The 21,989-nt window shown below is 41.8% G+C and overlaps 7 protein-coding genes across 7 annotated transcripts; 3 read left to right on the plus strand and 4 right to left on the minus strand.

Moving 5' to 3' along the window:
• Window positions 1-255: 255 nt before the first annotated feature.
• Window positions 256-5,892, plus strand: FOA43_002543 (uncharacterized protein; the record flags this gene model as incomplete). The annotated part of the gene is made up of 1 exon (XM_038922830.1): window positions 256-5,892. One exon carries the CDS (start codon window positions 256-258, stop codon window positions 5,890-5,892), a length of 5,637 nt encoding a protein of 1,878 aa, XP_038778758.1.
• Window positions 5,893-7,592: 1,700 nt separating this feature from the next.
• Window positions 7,593-8,707, minus strand: DBP3 (RNA-dependent ATPase; the record flags this gene model as incomplete). The annotated part of the gene is made up of 2 exons (XM_038922831.1): window positions 7,593-8,672; window positions 8,699-8,707. The coding sequence occupies 2 exons, from the start codon at window positions 8,705-8,707 to the stop codon at window positions 7,593-7,595; spliced, it is 1,089 nt and encodes a 362-aa protein (XP_038778759.1).
• A 692-nt stretch (window positions 8,708-9,399) lies between these two features.
• On the minus strand, window positions 9,400-10,542 carry FOA43_002545 (uncharacterized protein; the record flags this gene model as incomplete). The annotated part of the gene is made up of 1 exon (XM_038922832.1): window positions 9,400-10,542. One exon carries the CDS (start codon window positions 10,540-10,542, stop codon window positions 9,400-9,402), a length of 1,143 nt encoding a protein of 380 aa, XP_038778760.1.
• A 660-nt stretch (window positions 10,543-11,202) lies between these two features.
• FOA43_002546 (uncharacterized protein) lies at window positions 11,203-13,704 on the minus strand (the record flags this gene model as incomplete). The annotated part of the gene is made up of 1 exon (XM_038922833.1): window positions 11,203-13,704. One exon carries the CDS (start codon window positions 13,702-13,704, stop codon window positions 11,203-11,205), a length of 2,502 nt encoding a protein of 833 aa, XP_038778761.1.
• A 3,643-nt stretch (window positions 13,705-17,347) lies between these two features.
• On the plus strand, window positions 17,348-19,477 carry FOA43_002547 (uncharacterized protein; the record flags this gene model as incomplete). Its single annotated transcript, XM_038922834.1, has 1 exon — window positions 17,348-19,477. One exon carries the CDS (start codon window positions 17,348-17,350, stop codon window positions 19,475-19,477), a length of 2,130 nt encoding a protein of 709 aa, XP_038778762.1.
• Window positions 19,478-19,630: 153 nt separating this feature from the next.
• On the plus strand, window positions 19,631-20,815 carry FOA43_002548 (uncharacterized protein; the record flags this gene model as incomplete). The annotated part of the gene is made up of 2 exons (XM_038922835.1): window positions 19,631-19,635; window positions 19,792-20,815. The coding sequence occupies 2 exons, from the start codon at window positions 19,631-19,633 to the stop codon at window positions 20,813-20,815; spliced, it is 1,029 nt and encodes a 342-aa protein (XP_038778763.1).
• A 10-nt stretch (window positions 20,816-20,825) lies between these two features.
• Window positions 20,826-21,740, minus strand: FOA43_002549 (uncharacterized protein; the record flags this gene model as incomplete). The annotated part of the gene is made up of 1 exon (XM_038922836.1): window positions 20,826-21,740. One exon carries the CDS (start codon window positions 21,738-21,740, stop codon window positions 20,826-20,828), a length of 915 nt encoding a protein of 304 aa, XP_038778764.1.
• Between the last annotated feature and the right edge of the window lie 249 nt (window positions 21,741-21,989).

Here is a 21,989-nt window from a genome sequence, read left to right on the forward strand (position 1 = left end):
ATCTGTATTTGTAGTATATATTGCAAGAAAGAGCTGAACGTGAGCAAAGAGATACCAAGAATGGGTAAGGAAAAGGAAGTAGGAGCAAAAATAAAAAATATAAGCGTCTTGATCCATAGGCAGATCATCTCGATCTGTATTATTCACTTTCTTTGATTCAGGCTGTGCGAGAGATTTCAATATTCCGGGCGTTTCTCTCCTGCTAGTTTGTACTTCTCTTGATTTTGCCTTTGAGGTGTGAAGCAACAAAGGGCAATGAATGAGCAAAGAGAGTCTTCTAAGGCACTTCTGCGTGAGTATCTTCTTGAGCTTCCACAGAAGGAATTGTTTAAGTTCACACCGGATGTGAAAGAGCAGTTCCGTCACACGATAGACACATTTATGCTACTCTCCTCCGGAGATATGGCATCTCAGGACAACAATCATTACCATGTGAGCCGTCCATGTGCACGAGAGTTTTTGAAGGGTGAAACTTGCTACAGGTGTCTTACCTGTGGCTATGATGAGACATGTGCTCTCTGTTCCTATTGCTTTCAACCTGAGAGACATATAGGACACCAGGTTCATAGAAGTATTATTCAGCGTGACAATGCCGGCTGTTGTGACTGTGGAGATCCGGAAGCTTATCCTGATTCGCGTTGCGATTACTACCATGCAGTCGGTATGGATGGAGATTCTTCGCCAATTGATAGTTTAACTAATGCCACGAATGATTTCATTGATAACTTTAGTGACATTCTGTCCGTGTTAGTTGACTATATTATTGACGTTAAGTCACAAGCTGTACCATGCTTAGTGGCACCGAGAAACCCCGAAGAGATAATAAGATTTAGTGAGAGTTCATCTCTCAGCTCTGAGATATATGGAGGTGAGGATGTCAATTCGAATTGTTATGCATTGGTCCTCTACAATGATCAATTACACCAGTTTAGAGATTCGGTACAGAGGGTTCGTTTTGCTACGGGTAAAGTGGTTGAATTTGCCGAGATGGTGGTACTCAGATGTGAAAAGGAAGGCTATGCCATGGTTATGATCTCCGAAGATGTGACTCTCTTACTTAAAAGACAGACAGTGCTATCGTCTACAGGTCTTACTGCCTGTATTAGAAGCACCCGTGATGTGTTTAGAGAGGATATGTGCGATGAGATCATTACCTGGATGCTTGATTTGTCTAAATCTGCCATAATCGAGAATAGTATTGATCTGAGAAACAGCTTCGCACGCGTGTTAATGTGTCGTCATCTTAGTGGTTGTGCCAGTAGGCCTATATCTGTTGCTAAAGATGGTATTCTGCTATCTCCTACTGAGCTTGAATATATTCCATTTCAAGATGAATATAGACCCCCGGATTTAACTTGGGATATTCCTATGGATATTAAGCAGGAATGTGAATATGAGGACTTAGCTCTTGTTCTACCCAATAGCGATGGTTCATACAAGTTTTCCGCCTCTAGAATGCAGTTTATGCTTTTCTATGATATTAGAATGTGTCGTATTAGCCGTCAAAAGCTTCATGATACATTTGTGACTATGGTGGTCAACAATCTTCGTTACAAAATGCTCATGACGGCTCAGTTCTTGGATATTTACGAAACTTTACTTACCCTGTTTTTATCTTTTGATAGAGAACCGGAGTGCTCTATTTTGCCTATTCTTACCACACAATTATTCACCTGTCCTTCATCATGTGTTTCTATACTTCGACATGGAGATGAATACAAGATGATCCGATCCGTTGATAACTATCTTCGTCTGGGCAGCACTAATGATTCTAATGCTTATAATGAAGAAGGGTTGCTTTGTACTGCATTGAAGAATAGAAAATGGGGACATGTTTTCATGGATTTGAACTATCTTATTACGAGAAACCCTGATCCCCAGTGCATTGTGTATTTTTTTCAAACCTTCCCCAAAATCGTCCACCTGGCGAGCCTTCTTCAATCGAGACCTGTTCTCAAACGAGAGGCCACCAAGCATGTTGAGTACGAGTTTACTGATTATGGAATCTTCTTTAATGCTTCCTCTGTCATTGCACACTTTGCTGAAAGTATTGGTAAGGTATTTAATAGATTGGATGAGCAGCAGTTGATACTTCCAGATGGTACTTTTGTCTCTGACATGCTTTATGGCCCACTTATCAATAGAATGGTTGAGATTACTTTTGGAAACCCACCAAATACGTCTGACGAGGCCACTGGTAAGGTGATTACAGATCGTGAAGATGCCGTAGTGATTTCAGAGGAGATTTTGGACGATGGCTCGGTTCGCCGGTACGTTGATTTTGACGTTTTAAGTGGCCGAGTTAGCTTTTTGCATCCTTTGCAAGCTGCTTTGGCGTGGGTACTAGAAACAGACCGCAGTGTAAATTCTCCAGAAAGAGTAAAGCGGGTATTGGATATGATAGATACGATAACTTGCGAAAAGGTTGCACATTCCGTTAGAGGTGACGGAGTTAAGGCTGTCTTCGACTTTACCCTAAGAACATTGGTTCTTCTATCCCAGATTAAGGTGGGACTTTGGGTTAGAAATGGCCTCAGTGTCAGGACTCAGATGAATATCTATAAGTATTCTGGTCTCAGAGAGTGTGGATTTATGAGGAATTTGTTTCTAGCTCAGGTGCTTTGTGCATTTTCGCCTCCCGAAGATGGCATGAAAACGTTAATACGCCGTTGGGGGATCGACGAATGGTGTCGTGGGGCGTACAAAGAATGCGAGTACGGTCCGCAGCATTCTCCAGAGATGGTAGAAGAGTTCGTTTTGTTCTTAATCAACTTGCTTACCGAAGATTTCCATCTTCACAAGCGTCCTGCCACAGAGATTTTGGATATGGTCATTGAGCGCGAGTTAATCCATGCCCTATGCTTCAAACCTCTCAATTACAGTCAGCTCACAGCTGAAATCCCTGAATACATGTGTGCAGAGAAAAGATTCTTTATCGCCTTTGAGGACTGTGCCGAAGAAGTACCGAATAGCCACATGGAAACGAAGGAGTTGAAGTTTTACAGGTTAAAAGAAAAATACTTTTCAGATGTTGATCCATTCTACGTATATTATACATCCAATAAGCGAGAGGATTGCATTAGAATGCTTAAAGAGAGGGCTCGCAAAGCTTCTAATAATCCTAAGATGCCGTTGGATAGAGTCGTTCTTCCTCCAAAGAAGATCGATTGGACAGATAGTCCTTTTGCACAAGTCGTAAATATCACGTGCTCTAATGCATTCCTGAACTTCATTCAGAAGACAATTTATTTCTGCACTCACCCCGAGGTCGGAGGAACGACGAAACCTGAGAGTTCTTGCGATACCGACAGTCTCCTATCACTGACGCTTCATTTAATTCAGATTGCTGTTTCTCAGCAGAACCGACAGCGGTTTATTACAGATTATTTATACTCTTCACCACTTCCGGCAATGCTATTTTCAATGCTGACCGATGACAGGTACGGTGTATTTGTTCCTACGTTGCGTGCAATTTTGCACGTGTTCTGTCATCAGGCTGGACTCACTGAGGAGCAGGTTCGAAGTGCGATCCCCGGATATTCGGAGGATTTGGTGTTATTGGGTTCACGAGACAATGCATTGGCTGTTCATGAAAAGAAAAAGCGACTTGCCAAGAAGAAAAGAGAAAGGATTCTTGCCAAAATCAAAAAGCAGCAGCAGAAATTTGCGGAAAACTGTAAGAAGTCTAAGGATATGAATATGGACATGGATTTGGATGAAGAAGGAGATTTAGATGGCAGTAATGCCGCTTATCTTACCCACATCCATGACAATAGTGATGATGATGACGTTCACACTTGGAGATTTCCCGAAGAGAGGTGTATTCTTTGTCAGATGGCGTCCCAAGGGTCCGACGAGCCTTTTGGAATCTTCAGTTACGTGGCTCCTAGCAATGAATTTAGATATGTTCCGTGCGATGATAACTATTGGTTCTACAAGGCATTCAGTGGACCCTCCAGCTTGGATACGACGTGTCAAGAGAACGATAGTAGTCAAGGACAACATCTTCATTCCTATCTTTCTGGGATAGAAGAAAAGGCTGTTATTGGTCCAGGATTTCCCAACAGTGAAACTTGCTATAGCGACAATCAATCATCTGTGACCAGTTGTTGTCATGGTATGCATTTCTCATGTTACGTCAACTATATTCGGTCGATTCGATCACGTCAAGTTTCACAGATTACGAGAACCATGCCTGAGGACCTGCAGAGGTTGGAGTTTTTGTGCCCTCTCTGTAAGTCCGTTAACAATATGTTTGTTCCAATTGTCTACAGTTGTAGTGATGGCAAGTTCCATGAAGAATTTGCACATCCAATTACTCTAGACCAGATGAAACGGTTCTTTGAACCGTCCTTTGATTGGCAAATACGAACAGAGATGAGCGGCGAACTTGCTGCTAACAGGCTCCAATGTGTGAAGCAGGAGTTGGTGAACACAGTCAAAAGTAATGTCAAACCTGGCCACTGGTTTGTCAATGATAGCACAAATACGGTAAATACCAAGTCGAAGACTTTTGTCGCTCTGAACCAGGCTATCGGATCTATGTCCATTCTTACTTCTCCCTTTGACGGAATTAATGCCCTTATCAGTTCGACCATTGAATCTCTAGAAATCTCTTTGAGAGGTGTTGATTACTCCAAAGGCTCTATAAAGATGCGTAGTGCAGATCTACCATTGGTCTGCTCTCAATTATCTGGTCAGGCTGTGACTACTCTCAGAGTATGGTGCCAGCTTAGAGACCTCATCAGATGTACCGAGACTGCAGCTTCCACTTCTGGCCGCTATGGAAGTGATGGCATTGCCAATGGTGATGGTGCTGCTCTCACGTATCCTAGGCGTTTGCTTGGATTGCTTCGCAATGTTTGCGTTGAGGAGGATCTTCTCTACGACGGTGAGTCCTACTTCAAATTGCTCGTTGGAGCGGAAGGCTTGGATTGTTTGGGATTATCCTTCCAGATACTCGTTGGTTTATGCTACTGTCGCCATGTGCTTCAGTCAATCCTGAAAGTGATGACCGTATTGCAACGAAACGGAAGCAAGCTCGATGGCGAGTCGATGCAGGATGTGGCTGACATTACCTTTACTGGGAATAGCAATAAACTCTGCAAGGAGTTTTCCAGCTTTTTGGGACCAGGGTCACCCTTTGTACAACCTGAAGTGTGTAATATTCTCTACAGTATGCTTGTTAGACTAGTGACTCCATTCTTAAGGAGATGCCTAATCTACTCGTATATTAAGTTTGGAAATTTCAGGCTGGATCTTCTTCCTTCCATGGAGAAAGAGTCTGGCGAACTTGAATGTAATAGGATTTGCAAGTTTTTGGGTCTACCGTCATTAGTGCAGGTGGTTGATGAGCTGAGTGAAACCATGTTCTCGGCCGTGACAGGAGAAAACAGGCTGAAAATTTACGATTCGAAAATTCCGTATCCCGGACCGATTGAATTAATCAAGCTCCCAGAAAAACTCAATACCTTCTTCACCCAGGTATGCGGAAGGATCGAGAAGAATTGGCAACCGGTAGATCCGGCCATCTGCCTCTATTGCGGAGTGGTACTGGATATGCAGAGCTCAAACTACGGAGATCGGTACGGATCGTGCAATATGCATATGGACTGGGAATGCATCGACAGCGATGGCTACGGAATTTTTTTTGTGCCCAGAAACAACTGTATTTTACTCCTTGGAAAAAAGAAGGGTACTTTTATAGAAAGTCCCTACCTTGATATTCACGGCGAATGCGAAAACGATTCTAAGAAGAGCCACGATTTGCACCTTTCACCCAGAAAATACGAAGAATTGGCCCGGACAGTATGGCTCGAGCATAACATTCAAAACCGAATATCTAGGCAAATGGAGAGTCAGGTAGATATCGGTGGTTGGCTGACATTGTAAATAGATTTGGCAGGACTAAAAGGTCTAGAATAAAATGCATAATCGAGTATGCATAATCGAAAATACATGAGGTCGTTGATTGCCGGTGGCGGGTATGCTAAGTTGCTTAATTAGACAAATTGGGAATAATTGTACTGCCACATTTAGCCAGCTGCTGCGCGGAAAAAAAAATTAGAGACAATGAAAGTGGCTGTCTTTCTTTATGCTTCAGCCCGTTGCGGTAACTGAAGAAGGCCCGAGTTCAGATAATATCTGTATCCTATCTACGGCTCCATACGTTAGACTAGAAATGTATAAATATGGGTGATTCCGCATATATTACTCCTGCATTTTAATCACTTGTCCCTTTTTTTCCTTCCTCTTTTCTTATCCATACTGAATCTTATTGATCTCATTCGCTTAGCCAACGGTCAACCAAATAAAAAAAACATATTATACTCACAATGAAGTTCGCTTATCTTTTACTTGCCGCCGTTGTTTCTGCTGGTAACTCCTCTAACGGCTCCAATACCACCACCATCACCACTTACACTGGAGGTGCTCCAGCCCAGGCTGATGTCTATGCTGCTGGTGCCGCTATTTTGGCTGCCGGTGCTATGTTATTGTAAGTAAGCTTACAATAGTGGTTCGCTCGGTTTTACCTAGCCTTTTTTGTTTTATTATAGTTTCTTTCGTACAATTTTAATATATTATACTTTTATCTATCTTGGATGAGTTAGTTAGTTAGCAACCGGCGATCGGTTATCGGATTAATTTTATTTTCTACTTTTTTCATTAATTGTTTTTGCGTCTGCTGCACGGGCAGTTTTGTTATCGGCATATACGAATTAAGAAATTGCATTTCCCCTTTAGGAGATTATGTAAATACAGCTTTAGTAAATGTACAGAGAGTGAATGAATTTATGCGAGTTTATGTTATGCGTAGTAGTAGTCCTTCTGGCCTTGAGGATGATAATACATATTTGGATTGTTGTAAGCCTCACCTCTAGAGTCACGAGGGGGAGGAGGCGGCGGTGGTGGTGGACCTCTTCTATCCCTTCCACAACTGCAACAACCTCCATCGCACCTAAAGCACCAACATATGGATTTCATGCAACTCAATCCACAACATAGCACATTTATCAATGTGGAGATAATCCAAATAACTAATAAGGCTGCAATAACAATGCATATTATAGCCACAACTTTACACCACGTCTTACCCATACACGTATTCCACTTGCTTTTAGCCTCGGTCATGTTATTTCTTTTCTCTAACGTAGATAGAAGTCCATTTGCTATACTGGCGGGGCATAAGGCCTGCGAACTTCCCTCAAGAAGTGCGTTCACATTGAAGTTTTCTCTAACAAATTGAGGAATAATCATGGTGACTGGGAGAGCTCTTCTTCTAAAAGATCAGTTCGTGATTTAACCTACTTATTTGTTCCTCTTTAAGTATCAAAGAAATCCATCAACCTTTATCCATTAAGATCAAAACGGTCACTTTTCTTAGTACCACCCAGCCTCTTTTTTCCTTAGTTTCTTTTGTTTTTCTCCTTTTAGTGAGATTAAAAAATATCAAACTTCTTATTATAGAAGAATTTCAATGGGGAGTTAAGGGTCCGTCTCTCGTCTTAAGGGGCTAAGAGGCTTAGTATACAAATGATCCCCCTAAAAAGAAGGAGCAGCCACATAAATCTTATATAGAAATGACCCCACCGCTAATCGAACTTGATCTTCTTTCCCTTTTCATGCATATCCACATCCTTATAGAAAGCACCATATGCACTGTGGGTCTTCTTTTTAGTGTAAGAACCGAATTGAAGTAATTCATCGGGAACAGGTTGATTTGCTGCTCGCAGAACGTTCATCAAAGCACCGGCAAGATGCTTTTCTTCAATGGTGAACAAAGTGTGTGCAATACCAGTGTGTCCTGCTCTACCAGTTCTACCGATTCTATGGACATAATCCTCAGCAGTTAAGGGGAAGGTCAAATTGATCACTACCTTCACGTTTGGAATATCCAAACCACGGGCTGCCACATCTGTTGCCAACATAAGGTTGCATTTACCACTCTTAAAACTGTCTAAAGCCTGCGTACGTTGTGCCTGACTGAGATCTCCATGTAATGCTGCCACCTCGTAGCCGTGGTAGGTCAAATCCCTCTCAACACGAGCCGCCTCCTTCTTGTACAAGGCAAAGATTAAAATCCTATCATGTTTCTTGCTACCGACAAGATATTTATCGAGAAGTTGCAGCAACTTGGTCTTTTTCTCTCTAGGATCTATCACTTCCACGATCTGCTTAATACTCTTATTGGCAGAAAGCTCATCACGATCTCCGATAGAAACTTTAGCCGGCTGATCCATAAATGTGGATGCCAAGTCACGCACCTCTCTAGGCCAGGTAGCTGTGAACATTAAAGTCTGACGCTGTGCATTCGTTTGCGACACAATATTCTTGATGTCCTCTTCAAATCCTTTCTCTAACATACGATCTGCCTCATCCAAAATCAAATAATCCACTTGTTTGAGACTGATCGAGCCTTCCTGTATAAGATCTAGTAATCTTCCTGGAGTTGCAATCACACACTGAGACCGTTTCACTTCTCTACGTTGTGATTCTTTAGGAACACCGCCATATATGCAGACACAGTGCAAGCCAACAGCATCGGTTAACTCTTTCATATTTTCGTAGGTTTGCGTTGCCAATTCCCTAGTTGGAGAAATAACTAACACTTTCAAATCCTGACTGCCAGATTTAACAACATGGTTGACGGCTGGAATACCAAATCCTAAAGTCTTACCGGAACCAGTTTCTGCAACACCAATGACATCGTTGCCATTGAAAAGGTATGGCCATGAAGCAGCCTGAATCGGTGTAGGCTTATCAAACTTGTCCATTATTTTCTCTATACGGGGGTCGAGACCGGTATGTTTTAAAGACTTGATTGAGATGATAGGCTGAAGACCCTGGTTCTGTGGATCCTCGATGGTCACCTCGTTCTCCTTAATAAATGCATCGATCTCATCTTGTGCAGTTGAACTTTTTGGAAGTGATGATTTCTCTGACTTTTCTATAGTTTCTGGCTTATCAGTTTCGTTCTCATGCTCATGGTGCTCATGGTGCTCATGGTGCTCATGGTGCTCATGCTCATGGTGCCTATGGTGCTTCTTTTCACCGGATTGCTTGGAGTGCTTCTCGGCTTTGGATTTTTTGACATCCGGTTCAACAGACTCGTGATGAGAATGGTGGTGCTTTCTCTTTTTATCTATGAAATCGTTGGTCATATCGTAATACAATTCAATACTTAAAAGAATCCCTAAAGTGATATATGAAAAGTTGAAAGTTAAACCCAAAAATTTTTCAAATTTTTCAGTGAAAGAAAAGTTTTTCAGGCGGTGAAGATGCATCATACGTACGGCTTTAACGATAGTTTTAGGGTATTAGTGACTACTATGGATGAATAGATAGATAGATGCATTTATTTAAGTAAGTAAAGATTAAAGATCATGAGTGGAAGGAATTTCATAACAATGAAACCACAAACAGCAGGCCGGCAGCCAGCGCTGATAAACTATTTTCAAGGCCTAGTGCCCCATCAGTGGAATTGATAGAAGATGCAAGAGAAGAAGAGGAAGAAGAACCTGAAGTGGTTATAGTAGAGATAGTAGTGTCGGATCCTGTGAGGGTGGATGAATCAGTAGCTTCAGAAGAAGATGTAATGGAAGCAGACAAGTTTTCACTCTCACTAGAGGTCTCAGATGATCCCGTAGTATCAGTGATATCAGTGGTATTTGAAGAAGAGATCTCTTCACCTTCAACCAATGAGCTAAACTCAGATACTCCCTTAGCTTGTCTGCCCATAATTTTACCGTCAACAGCCTGAATGCTTGACCAGTCACCGGTGTCGTCCGTGTATTTATATTCGGAACCGGTAGAATAGTCGGTTACCACTAATTTTTGGATCTGCATGTTGAATGGAGCCAAAGTGTAATCAGTAAGACCTCCAGCCCATTCGATGACTCCTTCAGTGTTGCTGGAATCACCTCCAGCCCAAACACCAAAGTATACACGCATTGGAGATTGTGGATATCCAGAAGAACTATTGCTGTCCAACGTTCTGATCAAAGTACCATCAAGGTACCATTTTAAGGCATCAGAAGTCCAGTCAACTGTATAGTTGTGGAAATCCGCTCTAGGATCATCCATTTGGTGGTATTCACCTCTGTCATAAGTGGTGGTGTTACCTTTAGAAAAAAAATTGGACTGAACTTCATATCCATATCCTCCAAACCACTCAAAATCAATCTCATCGAGATCATCACTCTGCAGGTAAAAAGAGCTTATGACACCCGTACCACTTGCAGACTTCAACATCACTTCCATACGTCCAAACATGATATAGTAGTTAGATACGAGCGATGGATTATCGTACTGTTTGGACAATGTGAGGTTGAGTCCATCGTCACTATAGGATATCTTACTGGGTGTTCTATATGGGGAGTAGTGTTTGCTTTCAGAGTGAAAGTCGTCGCTGATGGCGGTGGCTAGAGCAGGATCTGCAGAACATCCAGTAGACGACAAAGGATTGCAGGTAGCCAAAGAAGTAGCGGATTCTGAGGAGGAGGTAGCCACCTTGTTCTCGTAGAGAGGAGTTGGACTCGTCATGGTAGGATCTATGGCATATGCGATAGAGCTGAGAGTACTTAAAGCACCCACGATATGCAAGAATGTCTTCATAATCATCATTAATTCGTCAACTGGATGAAGAAAGAATTCGAAAACCGAACTTTCTAAAGGTATGTACACTCTTTACAAATTCACTGGACCTCTTAGAAAACCCCAAAATATATATATATATATATATATAATAGAATTAGACGCCGAGAATATACAGAACCGATGGAGAAAAACCAGCCTCAGATCCCGAATTCTGCATACTGTCTTATTCTAGCGAGGAAATTTCTTGGCATGGCTGATCTGACATTCTCTCAGCTGAGCCTCGCACACGCTCGTGATGAGTTGTACGGTGTGCCACTGAATTGATACATCATTATATTTTGGGAAGTATATTTAGAGTAGCTTGATAAATCTGGCACAGAGCTGGAACTTCGCCGACCTTTTCCAAAAGCTAATGGGTCTAGAGTCTACTCGTCTCAATGTTGCAATATTCTTCGGTCCTATTCGCTTAACGGATCATCTTTCGTGTTCATGGTTTTTTTTTTTTTTTTTTTCTGAGCCGCAGCATCAAAAAAAGGGCTGGCTTTCGTTTCTTTTTTCTATTTTCCTCCTTAAAAGTTGCTAGAGCGAGTTACGATGGTGGATGGATCAGTCTAAATTTAGCAGCCCTTTGGTATCCAGGGTGCAGCCTCTTAACAACACTTTGAACCCGCACGCCTCCAAGTGAGTACGTTCACTTTCGCATACCTTCATTGGATCATTGGGTAACCAGATACTTTCCTGGCTTGGATCAAAGCTGAAGCATGGATGGAGGAATTGCTTACGAACAGCCATTCCTGTCGGTGACGCTAAGGAAGATGTTGGTCGTCCATCAATTCTTCCCATTTCCTTTAGAATATTGTAGGGAATGCTATTGATGCCTCTGTTGTATTTGTTGTTGACAGACATGTGTGCCCAGATGGTTAAACATATAATCACTATCAGAAGTGCTCCTAGCACCAGGCAAGTGTTGTTCCCATTTTCGTCCGTGACAACGAAGAGAAGTCCCATTACAAAAATCTCCAAGCTATATATTCCGGCGTAAAGCTGTCTCCATGCCATTGGATAGAGCTTTCCGTACGTTTCTGAATGGTTTTCTTTATCGAACACGTAGACCAGCAGATACTTGTAGGTGAAAAGATCCATAAGGAAGTTGATGCAACAGAAGAGAAGAACCAATGGCGAGATCACAGAATACACTAGTCCTATACTTCCATAAACGGAAAAAGTAGGATACATCAGACCCCAGCAAGGTTTGAAAGTCTGACACTTTTGTTTTCTTTGTCGCAATTGCCGAGGGGTTTTGTCATATATTCGGGGATAAACGAGAACCTCGGTGGTGAAGCGATAGAACTGTAACAGCGTATTACCGAAAAGATTCAACCCTTTGTAAATGAAGAACGAGAAGAAGAAATTGGAGGCTTTGGGAAGATCCTTGGCAATCAGGGAAGGAACAGAGGTAGGATTATAGATAATGTTCTCTAAAACCACTATAAAACCAGAAGAAATGGTAATGACAATGAAAAGATGGAAGTAGAGAAAGATGAAAATCCACTGCTGAAGGTGGATCTCGTTATTTGCGCCAGTTAACTGGTTGATTCTGTAACTCAAGAACTGAAAAGCTTGCATGGCGAATCCGGTTAGAAACGTAAGGATCACGGTGGGCAAGATACCTGCAATGAAACCCTTGATGAAGTTTGGAAGTTTGTTGAGCCAGCTAATGGTTGGTATTAACGCTGTTAAGTAAGGAAGCTGAGAAATAGATCCTACCATAGCCACTGGAACCACCCAGCACAAAATTAACAAGATATAGATCATGAAAATGAGGGCTTCCTTGATTTTTAAAGCTACTTTTGTTTGGTTCTTGTTCATTAGGTTGTCCCAGATTATATCATGGGGGTCTGTCAAAAACAATATGCAGTTCATCACTTCCATCTCTTCACTCAAAAGCATTTGGTGCATGATAGATGCAGTATGAGCATTTGAAAATCTAACAAAAACCTTACAACCACAAGGTAACTGCTCACCTTTATCCTTTTCCAAGGAGAAGATACTCCTTTGTATTTCCTGTATCATCTTCCTGGTCCTGTTTAAACTATCTGTAAGATACTCAAATGTATCCACCCTATCGCATAATCCTGGAATGGAAATCGACCATTCCGGATCTTTACTAAGGATTATCGGCTTATCCAGGAGAGCATGTTTAGAGCCAGTAGCAGCGTTATTAGCCCTTTTAATAACTTCAAGTTCAAACTCCTCCAATTGAGTTCTCTGTCTCTTGAATTTATTAACCAACGAGTCGAGATGCCTGTAATCATAAATGTTCCATATATTTGTGACTGTTCCTCCAGGTACTTTACCAAGAAAATGTCTCAAGTCACCAATTGTTTTAAATTGTCTTGATGGAATGTTGTCTACATGAATGACGGTAAGTTTATGCTTCTGTCGAGGATCTCTGGCGGTCTTAACCAACTCTAAATTTTTCTCCCCAATACATTTCTCGATTTCACTGTTCAAAATGATATGAAACCAAGTCACTATAAGAATTGTAAGAAGAAACTGGAAAATATATTTGTCAGTATGCCTTGGAGAAATGTTGGAGGTGGAAATTAGATCCAATCCCTTTGAAGCTCCCTGCATGACATCCTCATTGGTTGTAGCAGATGGGTCATCAGGTTCTGAAATGAATGTTCTTTCATGCTCGTTTGCACCGCAAAGGAAATTTATAGGAACTAAAATGGGAATTGTAACACAAGTAATGGTTAAAAATAAGAAAAGTAAAACATATAAAAATCTTAGAAAGAAGTATGCTTCCAAACCATACAAACGAAAGGACTCTATATCTAGAGAGCCCAACAACTTCAACCATTCGAAATTGCTAGTGAACATACCCGAAGAGATCTTGTGAAAAGGATCGTAGAAATCTTTGTATTTCTTTCTTAGGTAGGTAAATACTAGGATTTGAAGAAGACAGTAGATGATGGAGAAAACTAAAGAAGATAGAAACGATTCTAGGGAAAGCCCAACCGAACTATGTGCAGTTCCGGACTGGGTGGTATTAAGAAAGTCCAAGAACGTTAAATTTTTTTTGAGAATAGAATTAGAGGACATGATGATAAAAGAAAAGAAAAAGTACAAGTTACTTAAATGAAGTACAAGATACACAAGAAATCCCTTTTTTGAGGGATTCCATTTGAGCTGCACCGCCACAACCAAATGTAAATTTGCGGCGCAGTCCGTATCTCGAATTTATATAGGGCTTGTTTTTCCCCCTCAATTGACATCAACGGTAGCCATTCTTTTTTAATCGAGAAGATAGATAGTTTCAAGCCAAACAGCTAGATGTCGAATTTGCGTTCATCATCCTCATCGCCTCTTAGAGGATTTCAGAACCTGAAATCACGTTTGAAACCAAATTTCTCGAAGTTTAGAGAATCCTCAGAACAACCTAGACAAGAGAGAATGTACCTAGAGAGTGACAGTGAACCACCACTTACTCCGTTGTCATTGAGGGGATATAAGGGCAACACAAAGAGAAAATTACTCACTGCAGAGCTTGCCGAAGATCTACGAGAGCACATTCCATCCGTACTACAGATTAGTCACAGTTGGAGCCTTACATACTCGTTGGAGCAGGACGGAACGTCTCTAAATACCCTCTATGCCAAATGCGAACCTCGTATAGGTGAAAATACGAAGAGAAGAAGAGGATATTTTGTCATTGTTATGGATGGTCATGGGGATCGCTTTGGTGCATACATAAATGATTATTTAAGACCTCAAGAAGGCCGGTCTTATTATGGAAACGGCGACTGTTTCTTGTGGAAGGGCGAGCTTGTGCAAGTTAAGAGATTGAACGTCGTACCGAAAAGACACCCGGAAAATTTGATTGACCTGGATGATGATGAACGAACCACAGAAATGCATCTTAGATTGAAGGTTTTCCCTTATACCTCACTCAATGATTTCATAATATACTCGAATCACAACTTCATTAGCATTGGATCTGGAAACGGAAAATTCGGTCTCTGGATTGACTCGAGCCTGGGACAGGGGGCCAGCGATCCTGTAGACACCTTTGGTAATGAGCCGTTGAGCAAGGATGAGAAATTCAACATACTGGGATTAGAAGTATGGAAAGTGGATTAATTAACTAATTTATTTCTTTGCATGGTTGAACGATTCAACCCACAGCTGGCCCAAATCATCCCATCTCTTTGTGTCGTCATCATCAAAGGTTATCACTTCTCCCGCTGATGCGCACCAGAGATAACTATCGCATTTTTTAGTCATGAGCCACCCATTTCCAGGGGTTCTATCGGTATAGGAAGCCCCTAAAAGATGTGGCGCCTCTGGTAGTATAGCATTTCGAATCTTTAATGGCGATTCATACTCGTCTTTAACGTTCCACAACGTTATATCGGAGTCAGTACCCGAGTTTAAATAAACCTCATCATTATAGTAAGCGTCTGGTTTCTTACACACTTGGAATCCTGAATTCATCCACATTAATTGATGCCTGTCGTCTGAAAGATGTCCGGGATGTGTTGAACATACCTTTGAGCCACCGGACGATAATTCACCCACAGCTACAGCGAAGTTGTCGTTGAAACGATAACTCTGACCAACAAACTCCTGACCTAACCAGATGAACTCTTTTTCTCCGTGGACAGAGCTTTGGAGAGGTCCAATCAGCTGCATTACCACAGAGGCTAATACACCATCGAATTTACGCTTACGATTGATAAGAAAAAGGCCGGATTCCATAAAATGAACAAAACCATCTTTAAAGAATCGATCGGTTAATTCATCCTTATTGGTTTTGCTCCGGAACCTTCTCAAAATCTCCACAGATCCTGCACTCATCCGTTTCATGGATTGCCTATCTCTGTAGAACACAGTGGATTCACTGGCATACTGAGAAAGTTCGAAAAACGTATCTATAGGTACAAAGGGAATAGTGTCTGTGTCCATAACGACAACTTCCTCGAAACTATTGAACATGTAAGCTAAAAGCTTCATGCCAAACCGTTTGAAGTAATGCTTATAGCGTGGGGTGATTGTGTCCGTTAAATTGACAAATGTTATGTCCAAGTTGAAGCTGTCCAACTCGTCCATAGATTTTTGCGATAGACTGTCATCTAAGAAGAATAGCTGGATGGGATATTTCGTGTGAAAGTGATGCAAAATAGAAAAGAGTCCGGCCAACTCAGGAACATGCCAATCATCGGTGGTTATGACTATTCCACGTCCAACCGACTCGTTTTGTAAGTTTTTAAGAAAACATGATCCCTTACGAGCATCATCATGTGATTGAACAATGCCTGAATGCTTGAAAAAGGTAGGGTATACTCCTGTAAGCCAGGGAAAAAGCAATTGAGATGCATTTTGACAGAGCCTATCATCCTCGTCGGTTAACGGAGCAGGATCATGAAGAAACAAGCTTCCAAAGGTTTTGATATGCTGCATTGTGCGAAACACCTGCTCCGATACGACGTTATTTCGAGCTATTCGAACCTGCCTACCGGCTTCTATATGGAGTTTTGCAGTTTTATTACTAATACGAAGTGTCTCTAGCTCGGATTTAGTGAAATATTGGCTCAATTCATACCAACGCTGCATCCTTTCAGCAATATAATCATCCTGATCATAGGCTTCATGGAAGAAGTAGTCAGCTATTGGATGAAACTTGAATTCAGATGTGGGTAGTATTTCTTCAATATACTGCCGAGCAGACACTGTGGAAAAGTCAATGCTGGGAGCCAAATGACCAAAGCTCAGATGCTCGACCTCAGGACTTAGAAGTGAGTCAATAGATTGAATGGAGCTAAACTTAACCTCAAATTGTGCGGTATCCAAATCTGTCAATCGGGCAATATTAGATAGATATATCTCTGTATAAGGCCCATAGTCCTGGTCAATGAAATACTCTGAAGGAATTCGATTGTAGTGGTAATAATCATATGAAAAGTTGAAAGTAACATGCACCGCCACAGTAAGAATTAATATGTAGACTAAAGATGAAACCAAACCACGCAAGTGATGCCCTGCACTGACTAAGGGTATAAACATGCAAAGATAATTAGCAAAGAGAATAGCAGAGGATTAAGTACCAAGAGGAAAGAGTAAGAATTAATGCCATAGTTGTGCGACGAGATGAGATGATTTACTACTCTGCATATCTTTACGGAGTTTTCTGGTTATTGTGCGCCACGAAAAGACATGCGCCTCGTGAAATTGCCAACCGTCAATCACCGTTGTTGGATAACTCAGTACTGGCAGTAGGGGATCCTAACTTAGGCACAAGAAGGTATGATTCCAAAGCTAATCGAACTGGCGTGATGAGAATGAATGCTCACGTCCAGAGAGGACCTTCCCTTAATTTTATTAATATGAAAGGAGCCCTGAAAAAGCGTCGATGCCTTGGAGAAGCTTCGATGACCCCACCCCATCCAGTCTTTCTTCTCTACTCTGCCGTCATTACAGAACGAGTCTCCCTGGTTCAATTCGCTTAGCCGCGTAATTAACCCACGTGGCTCCCGTGTCTCCTGTTTCTCCCGTAACTCAATTGGCCGCATTTGGGACTGGCCTTACTCCGAAGCCCCGGTAGACTGCCTCCTCGTCCCCCTAAATTTTTTTAGCAGACATATTTTTCTAGACGGAAGTTTGTCTGCAGCTTGCTTCTTCGATTGTTCCTGCTCTTCAATTGTTCCTGCTCTTCAATTGTTCCTGCTCTTCGTTCACCAACCCTTCCATGAAGTTCGGACAGACTCTAAAGTCTTCTTTAATTAAAGAGTACTCATATTATTATATTCAGTACGATGAGCTGAAACACTTCATCAAACAGGGTCTCTCAGAGACCAGTAATAAGTGGTCTGGACAGTTGGAAGAGGAGTTTGTCAATCGTTTGGAAGAGGAATTGGATAAGATTTTTGATTTTACGACTCTAAAAACTAAGGAGATCAACCGTCGTATTGCAGATGTTGATAAATTGGTTGCCAGAACCGTCGAGAACTCCAAGCATGCCACTCCTGAGGAGATGGAGTATTACGAGCAGGACTACGAGGATTTAGAGGACGAGTTACGCGATATCATATCTGACGTTTACGACTTGAACACTTTCACTCAATTGAACTATACTGGCTTTCAAAAGATTTTGAAGAAGCATGACAAAAGAACTAAGTACATCTTGAAGCCTATCTACCAAACCCGATTGGATGCTAAGCCCTTTTACAAGACTAACACCGATTTGTTCATCGTCAAATTATCCAAACTGTACGATTTGGTTCGCACGAGAGGTAATCCTACACAGGGTGATTCTGCTGCTGGAGGAAAGACGCAAAACTTTGTTAGACAGACTACAAAGTATTGGGTTCATCCTGATAACATCACAGAGTTGAAGTTGATCATATTGCAACACCTTCCAGTGCTTGTTTTCAATCCTAATAAGGACTGGGAGACTGAAGATTCTGCCATTACCTCCATATACTTTGATAACGAGAATATGGACTTGTACTATGGACGTTTGTTGAAGACTGAAGGAGCCGAGGCCATCCGTGTTAGATGGTATGGAAATATGGAGGTCGATAATATGTTCATTGAAAGAAAGACTCATAGAGAGGACTGGACCGGTGAGAAATCTGTCAAAGCCCGTTTCCCAATGAAAGAGAACAAAATCAACGACTTCCTCAATGGTAAATACACAGCTAAGCAGGCGTTCGAGAAGAAGCGCAGGGAGGGACGTAAATCCGCAGAGGAGATTGATGCTTTGGAAAGATTGGCCCAAGAGGTTCAATACCGTGTTATTAAGGACAAGATGCGCCCCGTGATGCGTACATTCTACCATAGAACTGCCTTCCAACTACCCGGTGACGCCCGCGTGAGAATCTCGTTAGATACTCAATTGACCATGGTTAGAGAGGATAACTTTGACGGTGTTAACCGTACTAAGGATAGCTGGAGAAGAATGGATATTGGTATAAACTATCCCTTTTCCAACTTACCACCTGGAGACGTGGAGAGATTTCCTTACGCCGTTTTGGAAGTCAAGCTACAAACACAACTCGGCCAGGAACCTCCTCAGTGGGTTAGAGACCTGGTTTCCTCTCACCTTGTTGAAGCAGTGCCGAAATTCTCTAAGTTTATTCACGGCTGCTCTACATTGCTGCCTGATAAGATTGATCTAATTCCGTTCTGGCTTCCTCAGATGGATGTGGACATTCGTAAACCCAAGTGTGATGACAACTATGGTATTGTTCGACGCCATGGTGAAAGTGGCACCTCTGCTCCAGGTAATCATATGGACGAAGAAGAGCTTGTTTTTGCCAACAATGGAACATCTCGTGAAAACTATGGATCTGTACGTATTGACGAGTCCAACAATCGTGTCGAGCAACTCCCCACTGAAGACAATACTTCTAACATTTGGGACAGACTCCAGGAAAAGTGGGATCAGATGAATAAATATATATTCCACTATGACACTGAGCAGCTGTCAAATGCTGTTGCACCAGGAACGGTCTACGAGACACAGATCCATGCTCCACCGGGAAAGAAGATTGCTGTTCCAGTTAGAGTTGAACCAAAGGTCTACTTCGCCACGGAAAGGACTTATTTGTCCTGGCTAAGTATTTCATTGATATTTGGCGGTACTGCACAGGCATTACTGAACTACGGTGACATTGTGTCATTCATGACTTCATCATGCTTTTATTTATTGTCTGCCTTGACTATTCTCTACTCTACCGGTATCTACGTCTGGAGAGTGATGAACGTTAGGAAGAAGAGAGCAGCCAGGTACGATGACCAGTTCGGCCCAGATGCTATCTGCAGTGCGATGGTGTTGACTATTCTAGTTAATTTCTTGTTTAGATGGTTGTATTAATATTTGAATAGGCTGGCAGAAACGGCCAATTTTTCATCGTCCTCTTTTTTTTTTTTCGCGTACTTAGTACTCTTCTATCTAAGTTTGTAGGTTCTTGTCCTATTGAAACCAATTCGTATCATGGTAAATCGGCAATCCAAGCCCAGTTCTACGATGGAGTATGAGGAGATAAAGAAGTACTTATCAGAGGCTATAGAAAGCATGCAGGCGACCGGAGAACCTTTCACTCTAAGTCCAAATCTACTTTCTGAGCTTCAATCGAGCTTACCACAGAGTACCGGAACCACAACATATTCAACTACCGGATCATCCAGTCGAGGATTTACCCAGGGATTTATGTTGGGTCAATTGTCTGTGATAGTAATCATCACGATTTTCATACGATTCTTTGTTTTTGCAGAGGCAGCCCCTGCCAATCCTGGAAAGAAGCATAGGGTACCTAAGATTACGGGTCTTGGGTCCAGAATTCAGCAGAGCAAACAGGAGGCCAACGGCGAAAATGAAGAGAATGTTGTTCACAGTATTCTAGAGAAAACTTACTACAGTGTGGATACTCATTCGGCCGAATCCCTGGATTGGTTCAATGTGCTGTTAGCACAGTTCATAATGCAGATCAGAAGGGAGGCTCTATCCAACGACAAAATTTACCATTCTTTGGACAGAGCATTCAACAGATCGAGTCTTGCAGATTACACGGATAAAATTAACATTACAGAGGTGAATATAGGCGATGACTTTCCAATCTTCAGCAACTGTCGAATTCGGAATACCGATGGACGATTACAAGCAAAGATAGATGTCGATGTAAGCGATACGCTAACGATAGCGGCAGAAACGAGCTTTTTAATCAATACTCCCAAACCAATGACGGCCAGCTTACCGGTACGAATTAGTGTATCGATTGTCAGATTTAGTGGATGCCTTACTGTATCATTAGTCTCCATTTCTCCTCCGTCCAAGGATAGTAAAGATCCTGCCAAAATGACTGAAGAAGAGAAAATACACGATATGATTTCACGTGTTCATGACATCAACGACTCCGACCCCAAAGGAGTTCCCTCCGGCGATACGAAGACGGCACTTATGTTTTCATTTGCTCCTGATTTCCGCTTGGAGTTTGAAATCAAGTCCCTGATTGGCTCCAAAGCAAAACTTGAGGACATGCCTCGAGTTGGCTCTATAGTAGAGAATATTCTGCGCAAATGGTTTATCGACAGATGTATTGATCCAAAGTTTCAAACTATGAAAATTCCAAGCGTCTGGTCAGCCAAGGAACCTGAAAAGCAGGAGGATGAGGGAGAGTCCGCTAAGTCAACGACTACAGTAGAACAGCAATGACCCAGTTTTTCTACATTGGATCCTCATATGGCTCTTCGTCATCATCATCATCATCATCATCATAGTCGTCATCCTTATCAAACTCATACACCGTAGAGCCAGCAACGAAACCCAAAAATTTCTGTGCCTCCATGAACGGTAGCTCCACCTGATCTCTGACTTTTTTCTGGCGTCGAGTGGTGGTCAAATTGAATGTTGTGAGATCATTGAGTAGCTCTTTTTCGTCCTGGCCCTTTGGTCCCTCTCTATTGGATACTATCTGTGTATATTGATGAGAGGCTGAATTTATGGACAGTTGATAATGCATCGCACGACCAGACTTTCGGCGAAAGATGAGCATTAATTTGAATACCTTTCTGTTGCACTCGCCGATAGGGATGTCCAAATAAGTAGTCATATGTCCCAATTCATTCTGAGTCAAGTTGTCTGCGAATGGTCGAAGTTCGAATACGGAGGTTGCAATGAACTTTAGAATTGAAAGAACTGGTGGCTTGTTAGGGAGACCTGCATCTCGTGACGAGGGCACGTCGAGATGATAAGTACCGTAGATGATGTTTAGTGGATCAAGAATAGATCTCAAGAATGGATTGAGCTCGGCATTGTGTACATAGTTGAACGAATCCACAATGATGAATCTTTCGCATTTGACTTGTAGAGCTGCAGAGATCTGCAGCTGTAAAATTTCCATTGGAACATCAAGTGCCTCTATAAATGTATCGACATACTCTGGCTTTTCTGTGGTTTCAAAGGAAATGTAAACGATTGGAATCTGCCTTCCGGTTGACTGGATCTTATAGATGAATTCACTAGTCAGACATTGTGAAGATTGCAGTATGGTATCCAAGGCAAGTAGAAATGGTGATGATTCCCTCAATGTGAGAATTCTGTTCAAAAGAACCGGGCCTGAAGCGATTGAGATCGACATAAGGAAAGAAAAGACCGAGTTGATTATACAGATCCAAGCTTTTTTACCACCGCTTAATTTTTCAATAATTTAAAACTTAAAATGTGTTCGGACCCAACTCCTGCCTAACCTGGTAGCCTATATTTAGAGGGAGGGATTATAATTAATTTATATAAACTATCATTTTATCAACTAAAAAAATTGCAGTCAACTGAATCATTTGCATTTGTATTACTTCCATCCATAAAATACAGATTTGGATCTCTTGGC

Source organism: Brettanomyces nanus, chromosome 2 (genome assembly GCF_011074865.1).
Source record: "Brettanomyces nanus chromosome 2, complete sequence".
NCBI lineage: Eukaryota > Fungi > Ascomycota > Pichiomycetes > Pichiales > Pichiaceae > Brettanomyces > Brettanomyces nanus.